This window comes from Ptychodera flava, chromosome 12, assembly GCF_041260155.1.
Source record: "Ptychodera flava strain L36383 chromosome 12, AS_Pfla_20210202, whole genome shotgun sequence".
In the NCBI taxonomy this organism is placed as follows: domain Eukaryota; kingdom Metazoa; phylum Hemichordata; class Enteropneusta; family Ptychoderidae; genus Ptychodera; species Ptychodera flava.
Window position 1 is genome coordinate 26,662,931 of NC_091939.1, and position 23,499 is coordinate 26,686,429.

The 23,499-nt window shown below is 37.7% G+C and overlaps 1 protein-coding gene across 2 annotated transcripts in view; it reads left to right on the top strand.

The window, feature by feature from the left end:
• The window catches only part of LOC139145535 (serine/threonine-protein kinase TAO1-like), a 40,455-nt gene extending 17,552 nt beyond the window's left edge, over positions 1 to 22,903 (top strand). Inside the window, exons 4-19 of one of the 2 annotated variants that reach the window (XM_070716764.1) lie at positions 1,504 to 1,605; positions 2,231 to 2,276; positions 3,271 to 3,420; positions 5,045 to 5,105; positions 5,769 to 5,860; positions 6,377 to 6,552; positions 7,108 to 7,287; positions 8,188 to 8,337; positions 9,776 to 9,826; positions 13,237 to 13,581; positions 14,062 to 14,190; positions 14,833 to 15,030; positions 16,056 to 16,295; positions 16,761 to 16,973; positions 17,682 to 17,864; positions 18,340 to 22,903. In XM_070716764.1, the coding sequence (XP_070572865.1) occupies positions 1,504 to 1,605; positions 2,231 to 2,276; positions 3,271 to 3,420; positions 5,045 to 5,105; positions 5,769 to 5,860; positions 6,377 to 6,552; positions 7,108 to 7,287; positions 8,188 to 8,337; positions 9,776 to 9,826; positions 13,237 to 13,581; positions 14,062 to 14,190; positions 14,833 to 15,030; positions 16,056 to 16,295; positions 16,761 to 16,973; positions 17,682 to 17,864; positions 18,340 to 18,552 (2,529 nt within the window). In that variant the 3' untranslated portion in view covers positions 18,553 to 22,903. The remainder of the gene's footprint in view (positions 1 to 1,503; positions 1,606 to 2,230; positions 2,277 to 3,270; positions 3,421 to 5,044; positions 5,106 to 5,768; positions 5,861 to 6,376; positions 6,553 to 7,107; positions 7,288 to 8,187; positions 8,338 to 9,775; positions 9,827 to 13,236; positions 13,582 to 14,061; positions 14,191 to 14,832; positions 15,031 to 16,055; positions 16,296 to 16,760; positions 16,974 to 17,681; positions 17,865 to 18,339) is intronic. The other variant, XM_070716765.1, reaches the window with a different exon arrangement.
• Positions 22,904 to 23,499: the final 596 nt, after the last annotated feature.

The window sequence follows — 23,499 nt, forward strand, 5'->3', positions numbered from 1 at the left end:
GGAATTCAAATGTCTCTAAAGGGGTTACTTTTTTGTGCCGAGAGGCCATAGCCTAATTGAGTCCCTGTGAAAGTGCTTTAAAATTGACATCATTTCCTGCTCTCCCTTCCACTGTCCATGCCGTTATTAATCAATGAACATGTCACTGCTAATGCGAGCCATTAACTATTGTTACATGTAACCTACCATGACTGATGAGGAATTAGAATTTTCTTTTCTTGAATAAAATGTGGACACAGAACATACATTTACAAAGTACATGTGGCACAGAAACCGATATTTACACAACAACATGGTACAGTTCATGTGGATGGCAAACTTTTATCAATGTATTTAGCTCTTGTACCGCTCATGTACTATACATGTACATCTGTACATATACTATACATGTACATACTGTTGTTGTCTGGTGGTACTTAAGTTGCCTGTCTGTGTCCTGGTCTGGTGGTACTGAAGTTGTCTGGTGGCACTGTAGGTGTCTGTCTAGGCTACATGTATGCCCTGTTTGTCATAGATTAACATGTATCCCCGTGCCATGATATATCGGCTAGAAATTATTTCAGACTAGATGGCCAGTAGTAATACTGAAAAAGGTTTGCTTTGTTGTGTCTTCACATCAAGGGTAATTTGCATACCCATTGGTGGTTCAGCTTTCAAAGTCATGTTCAAGAGGGGCACCATCAGATTATTGAACTTGAATTTCTTTTTGAACAATACAACCAGGCTGTCAAATCATGAGTTGATTGTTTCCTGTTTGGTATATCATAATGAACCTTTGTGATGAATGTTATTTATGATTATGCATGATTTATGATTTTCTTTTCATTCATTACAATGTTATAGAATATCAGCACTACTCAGTACATCAGTGATAATATGCTGCAATATCAATTGACAGAGCCCTAGTCCTAGCCCTTGTGTGAAATGCCTTCTCATTCATGTCTTGGTTAAACAGAAGTAGTGTATGTTGTTTTTATTGTGTGAGGGCCTCAATGGAAAGAAGCCGACCAATCTAGTTTGCTAGGCTTATTGAGATACCCTGAATAAAGATGTTTTATAATAATAATAATAATAATATGTAATATCTAGAATGCAACAAAAAAATGCAGGAACATTTGGCTCTCAGCTTTGGATAGTTAATTAATTAATACAGTAATAACCTGGGAGCATTAGTTTTTCACTTGAAATTTTGAGCTGACCCGTAGCTCGTTGGACGATATGATACCATTGCTCGTAGTATTTGCAATATTACAACATTCACAGAATGATTGACCTATCAATGAAATATGGTGAAAAGTATTGTTTGCAGATAACCTCACCAGAGAGCTGCGGGTCAGCTCAACATTTCAGCATAGTCAAGTTAGATTTAAGATATAAATAACAGTTCTTACAGTGTAAAAGTTGCATTGATCCTTTTAACAGTCAAATAGTACGATCTCCTGACAGTTTGAGAGTGTATTCATAGTTGCTCACAGTTGGTTACTTTTCCCCCTTTCTTTGCAGAAATGGCAAGACATTATCAAAGAAGTCAAGTTTCTCAGTCAGCTGAGACACACCCACTGCATAGAATACAAAGGGTGTTATCTGCGAGAACACACAGCCTGGGTAAGCTACATGAAACTGCTGTATTTCTCCACGTGTTGTATCAATCCATAAAATTGATATGAATATTACACTTGAAACTGTCACATCTTGTTTCACTGTGTGATTTTAGGGGAGTTTCCTGTGAAAGCGAATATGTTCTCCACAGCTTGGAAAAAATAGAGGCACAGCAATTTACATAACAATACATAATTTGCATATTCTTTTGTTGGCTAAATGTTTCTTTGTAACATATCAATAATTTGCTCAAACAACAGAGGGGTGGCGCACCCCTAAATAGCCTCTTGTAGAGAAACCTGGTCAATGTAAAATGGGTTCAGGTGTTCTGCTCAGTGCAAATTGCCGAGTTGCATTGCTGTTCTAACAATACAATTGTAAAGTCTGATTCTGTCTTGTTTGTTGACATTGACACTACCAGGTTATTGTAATTTCCCCTATTATTAGTGGAGATGAGAATGGTTCATATAAAAGTTGTGTACTACTGCTGATGAGACAGTGTGATTAATTATGTATTTTGTATATAATAAAATTGAGAAATGATCATATGAAATGCAAACACCATAAACAACACTGCAGGCAACACGTTTTCATATAATTTCTCATAAATGGCAATGATTTCTATTGGCAGCTTGCCATGGAGTATTGCATTGGTTCAGCCTCTGACATCATTGAAGGTAAGTCACGATATCATTGTAAAGTTTATGTGAGGGTGGGAGCCTGCCACCCCTACTTTCAGTATATAGGCCCAACCATGACATGGATATACAATCAGACTCAACCAATGTACAGTGGTTGAAAGGATACTCCCAGGAAGTTGTTTTAAGGTTTAAAGCTGCCCTGTCTGTGTGCTCTGCATGCATGATTACAAAATGTAAAGGAAATTAGAGATTGTCATCGGTGGATGGCATATGTAATACCCAGTAGTGTATTTGTATAGTGAATCTGATACCTCCCTCAGAGCCTGATGTTTCTTGCTTGTGATACAGACTAGTGTTAGCAAACCCTGCTTTTATAACTTGTGTCAACTATTTGAATATTAATCTATCCATCACTAGCACTGGGTGTGAACCTTCAAGCAGTGCTGGTGTTTCTCAAGCCGCCAATATGATCTCATATAGTAGTTTCCACTTCTGTCAGGCGACTTCCATATTACACGGTTCAGGTCTCTGTGGACTTGCCTCCATATCGGTAAAGTCACCTGAGACAGCATGACCACGATTGCGGTGCCAAACTTTTAACGTGTCAGTAATTGCATTTACGTACCCAGTTTCCAGACACATCTTGAATGCTCCCATGGTTATCTTGTATGGCTAATTTATCAGAAGTCTCATGCAGTAAATTTGAATGGCTTTGCTCAGGTGTGGTTGGAAAAAGAAAACAATATCATAACTGTAGAAAAAACAAATATATTGTAGCAATGAACATTTGAACAAGGACATAAGATAACTGTGATATGAGTAGTAAAATAATAGACAAGTAATCTTTTGTCATCAAGCAAACGTTTCTTGTTTTCTTTGTACAAATTGAGTCCTTGTGATTCTAAAAACATATTATCAGAAACCTCTTCAGATGGTTCTATAACAAAGTCCAATCTGACATGTCTCTTCATTGATGTGATATTGATTCAGTTTAAAAAATGAAATCGTCTTGTTCATTCCCCTGTTACAGTTCACAAAAAGCCACTGGAGGAAGTGGAGATCTCAGCCATCAGCTATGACGCACTGAAAGGCCTCTCCTACCTTCATGCCAACAACAGAATCCACAGAGACGTCAAGGCTGGTAACATTTTACTTACAGACAATGGCACTGTCAAATTAGGTAAGTCACTGGTGTGTGCATGTGTGTGTGTGTGTGTCCACTCATGTAAGGTCTGTCAGCCACGAAGTGAACGACCTTTGAACTATGCAAATATAAAGACTGATGATTGGCAGGAGCCAGGGGTTCTGAAAAGTGAAATACATTTATGGTTGGTGTTATCTGACAGGAAGTCATAAAACAACATCTGTAATGGAGGTCATTGACCTGTTATGTCAGCTGTGTGACTTTAACATGATGTAAAGAACCATAAAATACCACTCAATTATGATTATGCAAATCATGATATTTCCACAACAGTCGTATTTTAGCTATTCTTTACATGTAGTTGTTATGGTCGTCAGTTTTTATCACAGCATTTTTTCATTATTTCTGGTTTTATTTAGACAAATCATAGTCAAAATAGGATTGTTGTTCTGCAAATGTACGGTGATATAAAATGTACCGAAAAAAATACAAAAGTAGCAATCAGCTTCGTTTCTGACCATTTCTGACCATTCTGTATTTTGATGTACTTAATATGAAAATTTGGATTCAGAAAGCGATATCAACAAGTCACAGATGTCAAATAAAAATGAAAAAGCCCTTCTCTTGAAGAGGAAGATGAACTGTACAATTATCCCCTGCATGTACTGCTGGGTTTTGATGAGTCAGTGGTTTGATCAGGCAGGGCAATGCCCCGACTGCTGACTGATATGAAATGATAGTCGGCACTGTTACCAAGCAGATTAATCTTCTGAAGTAAAAATAATTGTCACAGAAGCCTGGCGGAATGTATTGGTAATGAAATTCTAGACCCATAGCAGTGTGTTTGGTAGTCGGTGTAATCATCTTGATAAGATGGTCTGTGTATATTGTTTAATCAGGGCAATGTCTGTGTGTTTTGCAGTCCTGCCTACACTGGTATTCACTAACATTAGGGTTTATGAGTATTTTATTCCGTTGTTTCCCCAAAGCACACAGAAATAGTGTAAATAAAAATAACGGTCACATAAGGTACATGTGAAACTGACAAAATGAAATAGAAATGGGTAGGTCAGTTAGGGACAATTTGAATACCCAGATACATTGTAATTTTTTTAATGATTTTCCATGCATTTATAATAAATCTTTAAGAAGTTTCAGATAGCCATACCCATCTAAGCCAATGTTGGTTTGCCAATCACAAGTGTGTTATCTCACTCACAGTATTTCTGAACCCATGTAAACAATTTTGTGATTTCTGAGACATCTCCTTGTCAGCCCTATACCGATACATGTGTGTTTGGAAAATTCTTGCGACAAAGAGAACTCTCTGGGGTTACAGGCATGCCAATTTAGCTTGGAGGGTTCCCTGCTCCTGACGTAGGACTGTTCTTGTTGACTCTTGAATTCAGTCATTCAACATTGCCTGTGATGCGATATTCCAGATAGGGATAGGGATTTTGAGAAAGCAATATAAACTGTCGTAACTTTACTCTGACAAGTTTACCATACAGTGCATTTTGTACTTTCTACTTCAGTCTTTTTTTGCCTATTAGCTGTTTTTTTTTAAATACAGTATTTAATACAACCAGTAGGACATAGAGATTACAATATTTTTAATACTATGACTCATGTTTTTGTCTGTTCGTGTTCTTTCCCACAGCTGACTTTGGTTCGGCATCGTTTGCGTGTCCTGCCAACTCATTTGTAGGCACTCCTTACTGGTGAGTAGACTCAGAGCAAATACAGTGAAGTAATTTCCAGTAGTGCTTATAACAGTGTCCCCTTTTTTTAGCCAAACAGAAGTTCTTAAAAACACATAATGAGAACTGGAAAACCAACCACACCTTGAAATACCAAAACACAGTACACGTTGCCATTAGGAACTTCCCCATTCCACTGAGTATTATCATTGATTTCCAACTCAATCAACATGTAGCATTGCTGACAACGGCTTAGGTCTTCACCCATAAAGCATTAGTGTGTCACAGTCAAACAAATACATGTTTCTTGCTGGATTTTTTTTTACTCCACACATCGCTGAAAATTTATGCTAGGTGATTCCAAACAGTGTTTTCAGCCTACAAGCCAATATGTGTGTCATATAAATATAAATATGTTACATTTAAATGTTTTAGTCGTGGTGAATCAGTACACAAAATTGTTGGTCACAGATGTGCTTTTGTATCTCTTAACACAGCAAGCCAGTGGTACCTTGCATTTAATTGATAATGACATTATACATTACAAACAAATAAAATTTGTCCTCGAACAAGACAAGACAGAAATTACCTTATTTTGACCAAAATACAAATTTCTCAAATTTTCTTTCTCTAATGATATACATTCCTCAATAATAATTTGTTTTGGCATTCTGCCCTTTCCAGGATGGCCCCTGAAGTGATATTAGCCATGGATGAAGGGCAGTATGATGGCAAAGTCGATGTCTGGTCAATGGGAATCACATGTATTGAATTAGGTATGCCGAGAATTTTTACCAAATCATTTTAAAAAGAGGTCCCGGAATTAATGACACGTGCGCTCTCTCATGAAAGAATGTTGCATATTGGATGACGTCTGTGAAAACATTTAAGTTTATTAGCTATGATAGATGGACAGCCAGTGTGCGTAGTTCATTGACCTTTGAACTCTGGTTGAACCGCAGTTTGGTTTCAACAGCAACGTGTGCATTTCGATGAGTGAGTTCAAAAGGGGCAAACAAACTTTGGATTAGAAACGTAACCTTTGATGATGAGACTGTCATTTGACTTGACATTAACTTTGTGATGCACACATGTGTGCACTGCAAAACAATATGCAAATACATCTTGTGAAATCTACAAATTCAAATATATTCAAATATATCAATAATATTCAAAGATATCAATAACTATGCGTGCAACCCAATTTCTGGACAAAACTGTCATTTGGAGATGAAGAATTCCAATTTTAATCCGTAACCATTCATGGAATCTTTCTGTCAATTGTATTTTAGCTGAAAGAAAGCCACCATTGTTTAACATGAACGCAATGAGTGCCTTGTACCACATAGCCCAGAATGAGCCCCCTCTCCTGTCATCGGATGCGTGGTCTCAGCATTTTAGAGATTTTGTTGACCTGTGTTTACAAAAAGACCCTCTTGACAGACCTTTCGCCGAAGACCTCTTAACTGTAAGTACGGCTGCTTTTAATGCAAAGGAGAGAATTGTTCATTAAACTATTCCATGGAATACTTGCATTACCCACACACTGATATAAACTACAAAAAGTTGTCGTGATTTTGTCATTCCTAAAAAAGAATTTGAGAGATGTGTGTGTTGAGATTCAGTTCTAGATCAAAAAATAGAGAAAAGTGACATTTCTATAATTTGACAGGCAAAGTTGTTCTATTAGCGTCAGACCTGTGTTTTATCTTGATTATCAACCAAGTATATTAGACACTTCTGGAAAAAGTAATTACCCGTGTGAATGAAGCGATCATTTTAATAGTGTGTGTTGTCACCTGATAAGCCTTCTACCATTTGTGCTTCACTATGTACTAACTTTGAAGTAAACTGTCTGATGTACCAAAACAGGTGTGATGGAAACCATACTATTCACTATACAGCATTTGAATTGACTGTTGAATAATGTGCAACCAGTCCTCACAAACCCCTATTGAAACCAGTGTATGCAGCAATGAGTTCACTTTTTTTACTCTTTCATCTTTTTTTTCCTCCATCACAGCACCAGTTTTTAGTTCAGGATAAGCCCTCAACGGTCATCATTGACCTCATAGAGAGGACGAAAGACGCTGTCAGAGAATTAGATAACTTAAATTACAGAAAAATGAAGAAATTATTAATGGTAGATACAGTCAGCAGAGATCCTGACGACACAGAGGTAGTCAACGAACATGAACCCATGGTAAGATCATGTCCCAACAGTTCACTTTCTTTGGGTTTTTTCATCACAAATTTGCATATTTCCATATATAGAAAAGAGATGTGTCATCCATTTGTATTTGTAGCATGTCCATAGCTGTTCAGTACTTGTGGCGCACTTGTTTTGTGGTGCTACCCATTTTGAAATCAGTCACTGGCCTCCACAGATATATGTGACCAGACGAAAATCCATCCAAGCCTCATTCTGTATCTGCATACCAACAATCGGTTTACGTATAAAATCAAGCATACGCTACCGATCCCCTGCATACCCCTTCTACCGTAATATCAATCTCTGCTCAGCACTGACTCAACAATGACACAATCAATAGAATGAAATGAAACAGTGTATCCAAACTGATTGTTGCGTTATTTTACTCGTGGGCTGATTCACATGTATGTCAAAAGAATGCTGGTGTAGCACCGGTGCCGTACTGGCCTGGTACAAACAATATCGCGTTATTTTATGATACGTAAAAACATGTAGCGAGATGTTGCGATATGAAAACTTGTAGAGCGATATTTGCACACTGTAATCGAAATACAGCCAAAACCCCCTCTCCCCTAAACACAGATGTTGCATTTACTGTGCGCGTGTTTTAATTATCCATGGCCCCTAAGTCTATCTAGTAAAGGCATTGCTAATTGCAAGCTGTTCTTGTCCCATTCTGTGTTCTAACTATGCCATTTCCAGATACGAACTGAAACAAAACCAATAAAATACCAAATAAACACAGTAAGAGTTGTTAACTTATTTGAAATACCTGTATCTCTCAATAGCATATATTTTCATTTCCAAAATTTCAAATTTCTCGTTTAAAATGAGCCATAATGCTTTTAATTTCATGCAATCTTTTTCTTCTTTTTTTTGCTCTTTCCTCAGGAGGAAGTGTTCCCAAGTCTTTCTCATTTCCAGCAGCAAAAGTCCAACAGTGTAAATAGCCAACAGAGTAGCAGTGTTAGTGGTAGTGTAAATAGTTTGCCAGGGGCCACGGCCGAGGCAGAACAGACTTCAACCAGTAATGTACGAAGGGTAAGTTCACTCAAAACATTATACTATCAATCCATTGATTTGGCTTTCTGCATGACACTCTGTCAAATTTTCCTTCAATTTAGTATGAAATAAATGAAACAATTTCTGTATAACAAGGATATAAAGACTTTTTGTAATAGCTTCATACATAAATTCTTCTGTATAAGTCAAATATCATCATTGCTAGATCAGGGCTTTTTCTTTCGAGATCAGCTGAGTATGTAGTCAGCTGAAAAACTTGTTCTTCAGCAAGAGTTGAATCATTTTCATTTATTAAGGTAATATGCACCTCGAAAGTGAAAGACTTAAACTTTTGCTCTAACTTTCCTCAAGGAATCTTGCAATCATTCTCTTTCAAAATCAAGAATAAAAATCGGGGGTCACCGTGCAAATTTTGATACTAGAGAAACAAATAACCCAAGATTTACCGATATTAGAAATTCAAAATGGCCGCCATCCCTGTGTTAACTCTATGGCGAAAAATAAAAATTTTCGAATCTCAAAAAACTAAGCCGGTGAAAAGTTTTCTTTCACCAAGAGCTTTAAAATGAACCCCCACATGTGGTATATCAGAAGAGAATTGTAAAAGTTTGAGAGTCCGAATGTCTGTCCCCGAGGTGCGTTCTACCTTAATGTTCACAAACTGACGTTAAATCATGTTTGTCTTTAACAACGCGTGATTCTGCTATGACAGTTTCCCTTTGTTTCGTCCATGATTTTAGAGTGTTGAAGGGGTGAATTGTAATATTATGCAGCCTTTCAATACAAAATATCTTGTTTCAATTTGCTGTGGAAACAGATACATGTATATGTGGGTCCTTCTGCTAATAAATGTGGTTCCTGATTCCCATGAAAAAAAAACCCATAATACATTGCAGTATTTTCAGAGAGACTTATCATGTTATTACAAAGATAGATGTGCATGGATTTTTATCAAAAATTGATAGGTATCTGCCAGGCACTTTATTTGAGAAATGTTGCCAAAGTTTGTATTATTCGCTAAATAATGGAATATTTCACAAATTGACTATATCTGTTCTTCTCTTAAAACTGCGATGTACCTCATACTTATCATTTTCTTTTCATTTTACACTGCAAAGAAAACCTGCTTAGCATTGGATTCAGAAATTGAAACTGAATATGAATCTGATTTTGCACCATGTTTACTATAGAATCGAATACTGTTCTTTTACAAGATGTTAAAAAATGAGTCCTATTCTTAAGCTTAGCCAAAGCTATTCCAAGCAGCTGAGCATGTATGTGTTAATAAAATGCCTAGATACATAAACTAGTACATTAATGATTTTGGTTACTTACTAGCTTGTCATCCAAAATATGTGCAAAAACAAAGCAACACTGTGCAATGAATACCTCACACGCTCTTCTTTCTCTTCATTTGTGCAACCTTTTTGCCATTTTTCTCTCCAATCTGAAGCAGTATATGCATTTGACAGAAAGGAAGTGGTCAGAGTTGAGTTTGCTTAGCCTTGTAAGTTGAAAAAACCCGTCACTCTACATGAATCAAGCATGGTTTATATATACATTATCATTGTCATCATCTCATATATGTCTTGAATGTTGATATTTTTTACTTTCATCCATTCATGCAAGTCTTTTTTAATGTATGTTTCTGCATGATGGTGTCAAGATCCTGTGTTATGTAGAAATCCCACAAAAAAGAAACCACAGCATGAAAACACCGGAAATCTTGTAGAAAGTGTGTAACTATAAGACCACTGCAGTGTGATTACCAGTAGTTGAATACTGGATCAAGATATTGGCCTTGAATCCCCACTTCCCAGTGTGTAGGTCCACTTAACCACTTGAAAACAATGAGATGTACCAAAATTCTAGTGGTGCAAGAGAAAGAATACAGCCAGCAGTATCACCAGTGAACTACAACTGACATGAGGATCTTAAAGTTTTCTTGAAGGCAATTCAAAGATCCAGTGTTATTCAATTGAAGGCCACTAGCTGTAACTTTTGTCATTTTCACAGTTTTTGTATTTAATGTCAACTACAGTTTCTTGTTCTACTCTCCAAAGCATGTTCAGATACACAGTATTCAGGTCGTCAACTCAGCCTGTACATGTATAGACTGCATTGTCATCTTCAATGAGAGATTTCTTGTCCAAAGTAGAGAATAATTTTGCAATGTACATGTGTAAATGCTATGTTGACAAGCTAAATAGTGGACTTTTTAAGTTACCATGGAGAGCATAACAACTTGTAATCGATATAAAAAAACAAAAATATCCAAAAAATCCTTGAAAGTTACGGCTTCTGGCCCCTCAATTCACTCTATTGACTGGTGTTTCATTCATTTGGAAGTCGTAGTTTTGAAGGTTTTGTTTGAAACAGAAACTAGCGATTTCATGGATGTGTCAGTTAATGTTGTATTAATATATGTGCATGTTTATGACAGATATATTACAGCATTTAAAGTGTCAAAACAATTTTGGCAGTTTCCAAAAGTTAGTTTCATACTCCCTCTGATATGGTAAGGCAGTTAAAAACAAAATTGTAAAACTAGATAAAGTAAGTTTATGTAGACAGGATACACATTAAAAAGTGTGAAAAAGGAAACGTATCTTTCTGATTAGAAGAGATCTTGTTATTTGTGATCAGAGCAGCATAGCCCATTGTTTGTCTGTTAGCCGTAGATATGAATGGCTGTATGCATGGCCAGTAATACACTGATGATGTCAAGCACAGCATTTCTCAGACAAACAGTCTCTGTAATTGTTGTGTTTTTACATCTCTGCTCCCCCGGTAGTGTCAAAACAAAGCATAACAAAACCAAAGAAACTAGGAGAAGAGCACAAAGAGTTTGCCGAGAAGGAAAAACAAGGAAAATTTTCCTTGATATGATATGTGTTAGTTTGTCCTCATGTATTGTTGAGTTTGTAGTGCTCACTGTTTTGTGGTACTCTGTGGTGATGTTAAGAACAGCTGTGGTATTGCATCGAATGTGGAATGGACACACCTCAGCATGCATTGCACTGGCTTTGAATGGTCAATCATGATAATGGTTGTAATCTTTGGTGTCTCATGCAAGCTGTATACAATGCCCTGATTGCAGGCTTCTTCCCCCACCCCCCATCCAACCCCTCTGCTCTGCCTGTCTCCTCCTCCGAAGTGGATTTGAAATTTGACTATGAAGGTTGTGTGTGCATGTTGCAAGCAACAGCCGTAGTTCAACAGTAAAATATTTATCTAATCCTCTTTGCTTTTGCAATTTTGGTACATGTACCTCTAATTGTGATTTAGTGTACCAAGTTTTGCCATCTGGTAAGACTACCCTCTAACCAGTGTTATTGCTTCAGCCATGGTGAACTACCGGTAAATCAGAAAAAAGTCATATGAAAAAATTTTTTCCAGTGAGCCGTGCATTTGTGAATTAGCTGTGCTCTTAAAAAAACTCATTTTGTCTACAGAGGTGGAAGTTGTGTATATCTACAACCTGACCAGATTTTATCATTCTGCAGCCGGAAATGCCTAGTTGAGTTTTGATGAAAAACATCCCTGCAAATTCACAGCTACTAAAGCTTGCCTGTTTTAATCGGCTTTAGCCTTAAGTGTCCAAGAAGAAACCTGAGCAGTTTTTAGATCAGTGAAGTCAATTTTATAATGGCTCCTTTAACGAGAAGCCTATAGAAAAAGAGCAAGAATTTCAGAAATATCATTACACTTTATTGAAGTCTGCAATTCTGGGCATGTGCATGCTTTGAATAGTTCATCAAGAATATACAGATATATATGTACCCCTACACACAAATGATTTTTCCTACACTACACCAGTGCACTCTCTTGCACTTAAAGACTGTAGGCTTGCCACCAAATGCACCCATCCACTTTATACATGTAGACATATCCTGAACAAAGCTACCAGTACATTTGAAAAGTCAAGAAACCGTTGAAAAGCCCTTTGAAGTTTGAAGGAGTCTCTTTTTGCATTTCTACGTCAATCCAGAATTCAGTCTTTTATATGATCATGTACACTTGAGTTGTCACTTTCAGTGTTTACTGTGCATTTTCTTGCTTTATTTTTCAAGAGTGACTTCCTGAAATTTTATGTCGAGAGATTTGATGGTTTGTTTTCAAACAGAAACATCTTTCAACAACAGTTTATTTCTAATATTTAATTACACTCAGGGCAGGCTCTGTTTTGTTTCTTAATCAAAGACACGATTATTTTTGTAATTAGACATAACAAAGCATATTTTTCACCTTTATGTAATTTTTGTCATAATTTTTGACAAGCTTACACAGGTTTCTTCACAGAATATAAAAAAACACACAATGCACACTTATATACACAGGCACATCCACAGATTAATAGGCACATTCCATTCTTGAATGAAGGTAAACAAAGAATGACAATATCATACATATTTCAACAGCATGATTTTAGAATTTCAAGATTTGGGGAATCTTTTTTTCAATCTGTAGTATACTCTGACCTTAGAGTCACCTTTCACCTTCTGACCTCTACCCTGGTTGTGACCCCTCGATTCCTTTCACATCAGTCATGGTGCAAAGGTGAAGATCATGTCATTGCTTTGACTTTTGAGTAGAAATCAGGTCTCACTCTGTCAATCTATCTTTCCTAAATTTCTGAAATCTATCCCATGTTTTCTGGATTTTTGAGTACACTGACTGTCAGTGATGATGAAAAAAGATCAGATATATTGACATAAATGTATAGTAGTCTCATGGCCATCTGGTATATGTGCTGTAATATACTTCCTGTTGTTATATAAATTCGTATACACTTTATAATATGTACAGGATTTAAAGAGGACAAATTTGTAAATTAAAGTGTGGATGTCCCCAAAGCAAGATTATTTTATGTTATTGCCTGACAAAGTTTTAATAAAATCATTTTTATTCTTCCAGAACTCAAACAATAGTCTCAGTAGTGAAATTGAAGTAGCGGAGCCGACGGAAAGCAAGCAAAGCCCCACGCATGCCAACAACTTTGCCACAATACGGACGACGACCATCGTGAGTGCCCAAGCCAAGGAGCACCGGCGGGAGAACGAGCTGCGGGAGCAGATGACGGGATACAAGCGGATGAGGCGGCAGCACCAGAAGCAGCTGCAGCAGCTGGAGAACAGGATGGGCGCCGAGATGGAGGAGCACAAACAGAAGCTGGACAAGGAGTTTGAGCAGTTCATGCAGGCCAACGCCAAGGACATGGAAAAGGCGCTGCAGAAGTACCAGGCAGAAATGGAGAAAAAGGTGGGAAGTTGGCGCTGTGTGGAATGGGTCCTTGCAGGAGAGGCAACAGCCTTTGATTTGAATTTTCTGATTGAGTTGATCAAAATGGGAAAAAGCAAAAAGAGCAGTCAGAGGGATTTTCTTTTGGCATTCTTACTTGTGAATACTGTCACTGATCAAGGATATCTCCTTTTTCCACCTATACTCTGTGGTTAAATGTAACAAGAAGCAATATTTTGACTCGTAAACTTTTCAAAGTGGTATCTAACCTTCATTTAATTTTTACACAATGATTTGTGAAGGGGATCTCCATTTAAAATTGCCTAAAATAAGTCACTTTCAAGATAATGATAAAGTGAATGCAAGACGCAGGAGAGGTGTGTCCTATATATTAATTGTGATGCTGCCAATATTTCTACAAGAAATGCGAAATAATTTGTGGATGCAAACTTTCCCTGGTCTGTGCGCACACAATTTATTCTCAGTCTCTTCACCTCACAGGTGAAGGCCACTCAACTGGAGGAGAAGAAAATGAACAAGGCCATCCTGCAACATCACGACGCCGAATATAAAAATTTCCAAGCCAACCAGAGGAGGGAGTATAAACAGAACAAGGAACAAATAAAGAGGGTCAGTTGATTTTTCTCGGATAATTTGCTTGATTTCTCACAGTGAACAAAAAAGACTGCTGTGATTGGGGCTTAGTTTTTCTATGCTGTTGTGCTGTGATTGGCTGGCAGGTGAGTCATGTTACAGCATAATGGATCACTAAATCCATGGCTTGTCTGGTCTTCTATTGTACATTCCACGGCTTGGACAAAATGGAAGAGCGGCTAATTTACGTAACTGCATAATTTGCATGTTCTTTTGTTATGAAAATGTATTTCTTTTAATTGTTAGCATTGAATAGATTGCTCAAAAAATTCAGGTATGGCCCACTCCTCTGAATGCCCTTTGTGAGAACCATATTCATGCATGTTACCATGGTTGGGGTTTGTGTGACAATTGTAACAGCTGTGCAGTACATTGTTGTTTTCTGCCAAAAAAAGCAATATTGCACATTAAGGCAATAATGACTTTATCTTTCAAACGAAAATTGAAATTACATGTATTAGAATCGATTGTGTTAAAATTTCTGTCAGCCTTTGTGATAACATTTCAGCCAACATTAGAGGATATGATCCATAAGTTTTGTCTCACGAACGAACGATGCACGTAAACAATGTTTCTTCAAATATTTCATGTGCCACCATTTTTTTTTCATCGACGCAGGAGCTCCTTGAAAACTTACCAAAGAAAGACCACGACTCCAGGCTTCGAGAGCACAAGGAGAATTTACAACAGCAGCAACAAGAGGCAGAGAATAGCTTACTGAAGAAACACAAGGACTACCTAGAGTTAGAAATCAGGAAATTCAAACGGTGTCAGCTTCTCAGTAGGCATTCATTGGAACAAGACCAGCTGAGAGAGGTAATGGAGGCCAACTCTGGCAGCCTTTGAGGTTCCTCACAGCTATTACAGGGTTTTATCTAGCAAGAGAAGTCTTCTGTAATGGAAATTTTAAAGTCCTGGTTGTTTTCAACTGAGGAGGACAGATCCTGTGTGCTTTTCTTAGCGGTATTCAACTTGCATGTTCTTTTGTTTTGAAAATGTATTTCTTTTTATTGTTATTGCATGGTTGCTTTTGTATGTCCATCATTAGACCTATTTTGACATCACAGAACTTCAACAGGGTTAGGGGTAGCCGGGTGTTGTTTCCTAACTGACAGAAGCTACACATCAAATATGAACGTTATTGTATTACATACATTGCCAGTAATGCAAAAAATGAGCAGCAATAGTGAGGCCAGTACATTTACTTTGTAAAAATCCAAGCAATCAGTAGTAGTAATAGTAGGAACAGCAATAGTAGAAGTAGGATGCAAGGTAGTCTGGCAGAGACCCTGCGATTCGCGTTCTTCCTTGTTGGAACACGCACGCGCCCTTCAGAGACGCGACGCGAATCCCAGGGTCTGGACGTTCTTGCAAGCGACCGGTCGGATTTCTGCCTGATCCGGGTACTTTTAGAACTCTGCACATCCGTTAATCAAACAAAAAATGACAAGTACCATAGCCAAATAAAATTAAAAATGGAAAATAAAAACATGCAGCGCATATAGGTCGACCAGCTGCTAGTATATATTCTCTCCGCCCAGTTAGATAGGTGTTTCTTTTGACGTCACTACCCTTATGAATATTCATATACTTGCAAGAGCCGACAGTCGCTGTGTCTGGCAGCGCGTGCTCACAACTGCACAGCGTAGCCTGCGAATGCAGGCCCATCGTCATCAGCATCGTGGGCGCGCACAAAACAAGGCACAGCGACTGTGGAGAGTCTAGATGCAAGGCAGTGAGCAGCTGCAGTAGTAGCAGCAGCAGTTCATGAGAGCATGTAGTGATAGTTTGAACTATTGATGGGGTTCAAAGGGTAACATCAATCTCTGCTGGCGTTTCAGGAGCTGACCAAGAAACAGACATCGAAAGATCTGGAACATAAAATGTTACTGCGACACCACGAGCTCACACAGGACCTGGAGTATAAACACTTACAGAGCATTCAGGATCTGCGAGTGGATCAGATGAAAAAACAACAGATGACAGAGCTGGTCAATCAGAAAGAATACATGAAGAGAGCGGAACGGGAACTCTCTAAGAGACATGCTCTGGAAACGAAACAGCAACCCAAGTATCTTAAGGTATTGTGGTCCGACTATCTCCTCTGTTAAAGCTACATGTTAATGTTGTTCATGTTGAAAATGAAAAAATTAAATCTGACGTAAAATTTGTGCGTCACACTGTTTTAATCCTGTCAGTACCACCGTCTAGCCCAAACCCATTGCCATCAATGGTTATGATGGACTGGTTCGCAAGGAATTGTGGTGAACTTGTGAAAGAGTACACTGTTTTGAAAGACTGTCTGAGAAGATCAGAGTTTCGTAATGAAATTTTATATAAGCAGCATTCACACAATGGAAAGAATACATGAATAATTTTGTTTATAAAGTTACTATAGTTCAGGTTATTTTCAAATGCTTTCATATTCAGTGAGTTTTCTCTCAGGATATAAACAATACTGGATCATCAAAATGAAGCGTCATAACACTATCATTTCCATATGCAAACTCTAACAAAAATTTCATTCATCTACTCCCTCTCTGCAGCAAAAAGAATCGTCGATTAAAAAACAATTTCACGAGGCGTGCAAAATCCAAACCAGGCAGTTCAAGGCCCTCAAAGAGCAAGAGCTGAAGAGGACGCCCAAGGAACAACAGAAGACGGTCATCAAGAAACTGAAAGAAGAACAGATGAGAAAGATGACCATGCTAGGGGAGCAGTACAACCAGAGTATTGCAGACATGCTGCAGTCTCAGTCGGTATGTGGCCACATAGGAACCCTTAGTTTCCTTGTTTTAATATCTCTTGCTCATGTAAGAGCTAAATAGCAATGTAATGGAAGTGAATCATAAAGGTGGTACAGTGACCAATGTGGACTGAACGCAATTTCATATTCACTGTACCAAAGTCATTCAGGTTCATAGTTATAACCATTGCTTGTGTCTGAAAATACATTCAACTCTCTCTAAAGACTGAAAAACCCTCTTTGCAAATTTTATCAGAGCAAACAGTCCTACCATATACTTTGACTAGTTAATATCAATATTTATGACAAGTCAACTCAGTGCGGTTTCCCTTATTTGGCCCCTGTGTGCCAGATGGATGCAAGGGGCCCAATGTAATCGCTCTTGTCAGTCTGTGTGTGTGTCAGTCTGTCTGTCCACCGATCCATCTGTCCATTTGTAAATGCTAGTCGGACAGCTTTCAAATTTAGTGTACAAATTCCTAGCTTGACTGCCTTCTGTTTTGTGCAAATGATGGCGAAATTTGTTCAATACTTTCTTATTTTTAATGAAAAAAAGTCAAGATTTACCCGTATCACTTATTTCCATATTTAAATTTAGGTGCCATGGACGGGTTAAATTCCACAAAAAATCTTGATGATTGTTCTTTTTTCATCATCACATCCATCCATATATTACAGGGACCATGAAAGTCTTACACCGATTTTCTGTCACTCATTGCAGGTGAAGCTAGATGAATCACAGGAATCTGATGTCCAAGACTTACAGAGACAACTGAACCAGGAGATGGAGTTACTCAACGCCTACCAAACCAAAACTAAAATGCAAATAGACGTTCAACACGAAAAGGAAAGGCGGGAACTCCAAGAGAAAGTGTCATTGAGGAGAGCATTACTTGAGCAGAAGGTGTGTGTGTTTTATGATTTATCTGGTTTTAGTTGGTGAATGGATAGCCCCATGGATGGTTAAAAAAAGGTTAATCGGCACAATCAAAATACACCTCATGTGAACTGAGACCAATTACAACTTTGAGCTGTTCACACGATGGTTTAGCCCAAACCCATTATTATCAATGGTGATTGTGGCCTATATTTAATGAATCCCAGTCAATTTTTTTTCAGATTTTTGGCAAAATTTTGATGAAAACCTTCAGCCAATTAAATGTGCTGTCTGTTTGGTCCAAAATAATAAAAAAATTACAGAAAAATTCATCAAAATTGTTAGATGTTGCACTTAAATTTTAGTGGGATAAATTACAGCACTTAGAGGGTTAAAGCCAAGAACTGCATATACTACTGTAGTCATTATGGCCCTTGGTTTGAGTCTTTTGTTTTTTCAAGGTCGAATTACTGCATTGATGTCTTCATTTTCTGTTTTCCAGATGGAGGAGGAGAAGATGAACCTGCAGACGGAGAAGTCCAAGAGGATACGCAGACTACACGAGCGCCAGGCCAAGGAGATCGAAGACTTTGATGACGAGAGCATACGAATGGGATTCAGTGCAATGACCATCGCTGAGATGCAGCGGCAGTCGACCGACACCGACGGTGGTTTCGCCGGCAGCTCGGCTTCAAGTTCGGCAACTGCTCTGTAACAGCTTAGCTTAAGAAAGGGGGAAAGAAAATAGGAATTATTTTTTTGTTCCTGCTAGTATATCAGTTTGGCTTACAAACTTGTTTTGTATCAGAGCTAATCATGGAATTAAGATAAGCGAACACACTAAGAAACAAACAAAATGCATACTCAGGACTAGGTACCTTTGATTAATGACGAAGCTCAGGAGAGTGCTGGGACACTTACCAGACTGGGATGGTGATTAAGTTTGTGGAGAGAGAGAGAGAGAGAAAGCGCGACAGCATGATTAGAGAAAAAATGCAGCATAGGGCCATGTATGATAGCAGCCCTCTCTGTACCTATTCTATTCCTAATCCTTTCAATAATGTTTGTTCCATTGTAAAATGTTGATTTTTTTAGACAACAAAAGAAAAACGAAAGAATTGAGCTTTCGGAGATTTGTGTCTTGTTCTACTGCCAATAGAGACACAGCCAGACTTCCATTGCCATGCATACATAACCCTTCATGAAATATATAAATTACCGTAGTTTTTATTTTTTGGTCTCTTCCAAACTGTAAAATAAGATAGAAAAGAAATGAGACTGCCAGGCCAGCAGGTCTCAAATCTTGTGAGATTTACTGTCGAGTGGCGTATGACACGTACATTTGCATATAATATGTTAATTTGCATATTATATGCCATGTAAGATGCCAGTGGCTGTGCAGTCAATGTGTGGACAGATGTTTGTGTAGAGCCATATGTGGATTTCTTTGATGATCACTCCACATTCTGCCTTGATAAGTGACATACAGGTTAATGCCTTTGATTTTTATCTCTTATGTTGATGATTTAAATCAACTGGGAGCATAGCTGTTACTAACACAAATTTAAGTATTCTGATTCCATGACGTAGTACGTCTTTTTTTTGGGTCAGTTCTGTTTCTATGATCAGCTAACACTGTTTTTTGAATCCCAAAGGAGAGCGAAAAATTTACATGACATTGGCTGATTATAACATTTATAAAAGTAAATGCGTTGAATTGGTTATTTAATATCTTGTATCCTCGCAGGAAGAGACAAGCAAATCTGTTGCTAACAAACTTGAACTGAATTGTCGCAATTGTCCATGTGTATAAAAAGTTGAGTTACCTTTGAAAAAAAAACGGAAACAAAAAAAATTGCCAACCAGCTGAAGAATTAATTTCAATGAATTCATGGAAGGGCAAGACCCACCAGCATAATTACATGAAAAACAGAGGAAAGCTTGATTCCTGCAGCTCTGCAAAACCTTATACATGGTGTTTTTTCTTGCATCTTTCTAGGATTAGGTGATATAGAGTGTTTATGGTGAACTCTTCTGTGGGTTGTCAAAAAGTAGTGGCTTTTTTTTAGCCTGTATACAAAGCCTGGTGTTGGTATAGACCTCAGGAGCCTGTCTTCTAGCCTGTCATCATATGTATGTAATGAGGAACAAAGGCCACTTTGACTCTTGATAGATCCTTTTTGTTAGCCAGTGTCATCACAATTATGTCATTCTGAAATCAATCATGGTTTTATTAGTTGGATAGCTTTCCTTGGAGAAAATCGGTGTCAAAGGTCATTCAGAAATACTCATTCTCAGCCTCTTCAACTTGTGGAGCTACAAAAAATTGGAGTGCCTTGGGTAAGAGGAGAGACCCTGTTTTGTTAGTGAGGCACGACTTTCTCCAAACAGATGATGGGTTCTGCCGTTGCTAAGCAACTTTTTTTTGTAAGTGCCATGAAAAAAATCCAGCGGTATGATGACATGAATCAATACCTTGCCTAGATGCCAATCTGTTTGGTATAATTTGTTTGCAAGTATACTGATATTGCTTCAAATATTGCTGATTTGTTACAGACTTACTGGTACATTGTGTCCGTCATTAACTGTTACCCTTTCATTGCATGAAATTCAATAAGTTAGACAGCGCTGCTGATGAGACGACCATGCAAATGTTAGCGTTTTTTTTATTCCCTTGACAAATTGATACGGTATTTTTGATTCTGTGATTTAGAGATTTTGCTGCTAGCAAGGTAATACATGAAGCAAAATCTGTAACACTTAGGAATAAACTTTCACATCCGCAAGCAGTGAGTTGCTAGGGTATTTAATGTAATTCATCAGCATGATGCTGAAAGTTGCCATAATTTTCCCCAGTTTGTCGTATCAAAGCTGACCACTATGACTCTACTATGGCCACAAACACCTCAACTAGGCTGCCTACCGATGCATCCGCAGTACGGCCATGTCTATTGATCTGAAAGACACTGTGTAATCACACTTTTCAGAAGAAAATTGTAAACAGGTACCTGGGCTCTGATACTCTCCTATGCTGTCTCTTAGTTCTTATTTTGCATATGTAAATTACCAGTTTTATAATCCTGTGATGTCATGTAGTCGTAACCAATCAGAGAAGAATATTTCAGTCTGTGACATACCCGTTGGTCCAAGGTGTATCTCACAGATATACTAGCCTTTATTTTTATTACGATGATGTCACTCTTCCAAGAATTTCTAATACTTTTGTCGTGATATCAGTTGGTAATCGGTCTGATGTTGGTTGGCAAGTGATCATTTGTGGCAATCATGCGCACATAGTTCAGTGTAAAAGAAAATAAATTATTCATATTTGACAACTCCAAAAATCAAATTATTGACACAATTTTCTGCATTATAAACTGTTGCCTCTCTTCCAAGTCAAGAGCTGGGCATCTTGCCAAGAATGTCAGTCGTTATTTATTATGCGTATGACCTATGAACTCACCGCATGTATTCTGTAGTATGAACCCGTATATACATATATATTTATGATTCCTGTACTGGAGGAAGGACTTACCCAACATGCTTCTGGCCAATAGGAGACAAACTATGATTAATAAGTGTTTATTGTCTGGCCATGTAGACATGCGCAGCAAGTGGTAGTGTGGACATATCCTGCCTCCTCTAGGATGAGAGAAAAAAAATGTCAGTTTTTTCACATCGCTCCAAAAGGCAGAAAAGAAAATGGAGTGTAAATAAATTAGCGTCTAGAAATCCTACCAGCCTGAGGAAGTTAACTGACAGTTGAAACTAAAACAATGCACATGTAAATCAGATTAATGCAGGTAATTGTAACGAGAGACTCGAATTACGTTTTATTAGTTGTGGCTTTTGAATGCCATTACATCAACCACAGAAGGTGATTGTGATTGTCTACATTTGTGAAATGGGATGTGAAGTGGGTTTTGAATCATCCCAATAATTCACATATTTGTTAGGATTTTGTTCCCATTCATGGACTTGGTTACTGGTAACAGAACATGTAGATTTCACTTTGATCCCGTGGATCATATTTAAAAAAAATCAATACAGTTAACAGATGTTCTCCTCGCTCTTCTCTACGATTAATTTATAAATCAGAATTTTAAGTTTTGTACTCTCAAGTGAATGTAGTCGTAAATTTCATCTGGACGCAAAAAGAACATTGAAATCATGTATAATTATCATTCTGAAAAGAATTTCCCATAGTCGCTATCATTTTCCAACCCACCATGAGTGTTCTCACAAGCCTATGTTAGACTCTTACATTTTTTGGGGTTGTTGTACATTGTAGGACGTACACATTTCATTTCTCTGCTATGTAAATTGCTGACCATCGGAAGGAATTATTTGCAGATTTTTGTAATTGTTTTTATAGAGGTAATGTTTTCTTTCAATCAACTCTTGACTCTCTAATTCCTTATTTTTTTCTTCCAATTTAACTTATGTAAATATCTGAGTTCAAAGGTCAGACTTGCTCATACATGATACCCAGAATGCACCATGAAAAAATGGGGAGATTACCAGCGTCACTGAGTTCTACAATTTCCTTCAGGATAAAGTGTAATTATCGAACTTTAGTGACGAGGCATTAGACTGGTGCATTGTGGGTACATAGGTATGTCTGCATGCATTTTCTTCTGTAGTACAGGTTTCCTGATCTTAGATGGATGAACTGTTCGTTTTTCTTCTCAGCTTGCCTGCCTTTGTCCTTTGTAGTTTGTTTTCACCTCAGATTTTTTTCACAAATGCTAAAAGTTGTCCCCATTTACTGAGGAACAGGGACAAATACGATAATAGGTCACACTAAGGTACAACACATCCTAAACACCCTTTCAATGTCAAATGAGCTTGTTTTTGAGTTCAAATAAACAAAGTCTCATGTCCTGCTACATGATAGTATTAAGTGACTTTACTACGTTGGCTTAGGTAAGCCATTGCACAGTTTTAACAAGAAATTCAATATTTTTATTTGGATTTTGATTTTGTTTTGTCATATGATTTTTTTCAATTTTAACAAGACCAATTAAAAAATTAAATCATACGTAATTGTATGTGGCATAGCGTAACCAGGTTGCATTTTCTTTCCTACCATTTTGCAAGCTTCAGCTGAATTCTAACCTGCCCAGCGTACAGTTGGAGTGGTCGTATTTCAGGCATAGAAAATAGAAAATCAAGCAGATGTTTACACAAAGAAATACAGAGTTTACAAAACTCTAGGGCCTAAATCCTAACAAAAAACTGCATTTAGACTTACTGACAGTGCTTTGCCAGATTCGACAGCAAATGGAATTCGAAAATAGTGGACAAAATGAGCCGGGGGTGATGGTGAGAGTGATTGACATGTGATGAATCTATGAATTACTTCATACAAAGGCTGTACATCAATTGTTAAATGAAAAAGAAAATGATGTAGGAGTGTGCAGTTTGCCTGAAACAATGAAAACGGTGTGCAAGGTTGTTGGTCAGCACTTTTAAAACTATGTGCCTCTCCCCGTCATTGACTGTGGCCCCCTTTTTATGGAATGATCATGTTGTGGAAGCGTGAGTGTTTTGTTGGAATTGCCCGTGAGTGACCAGAGCCAAGGAAAACACATTGAACCCCAAAGGCATATAATTGATCTATCCTTTGTTACTGAAGATTTGGTCTATAAAGCTAGTATTT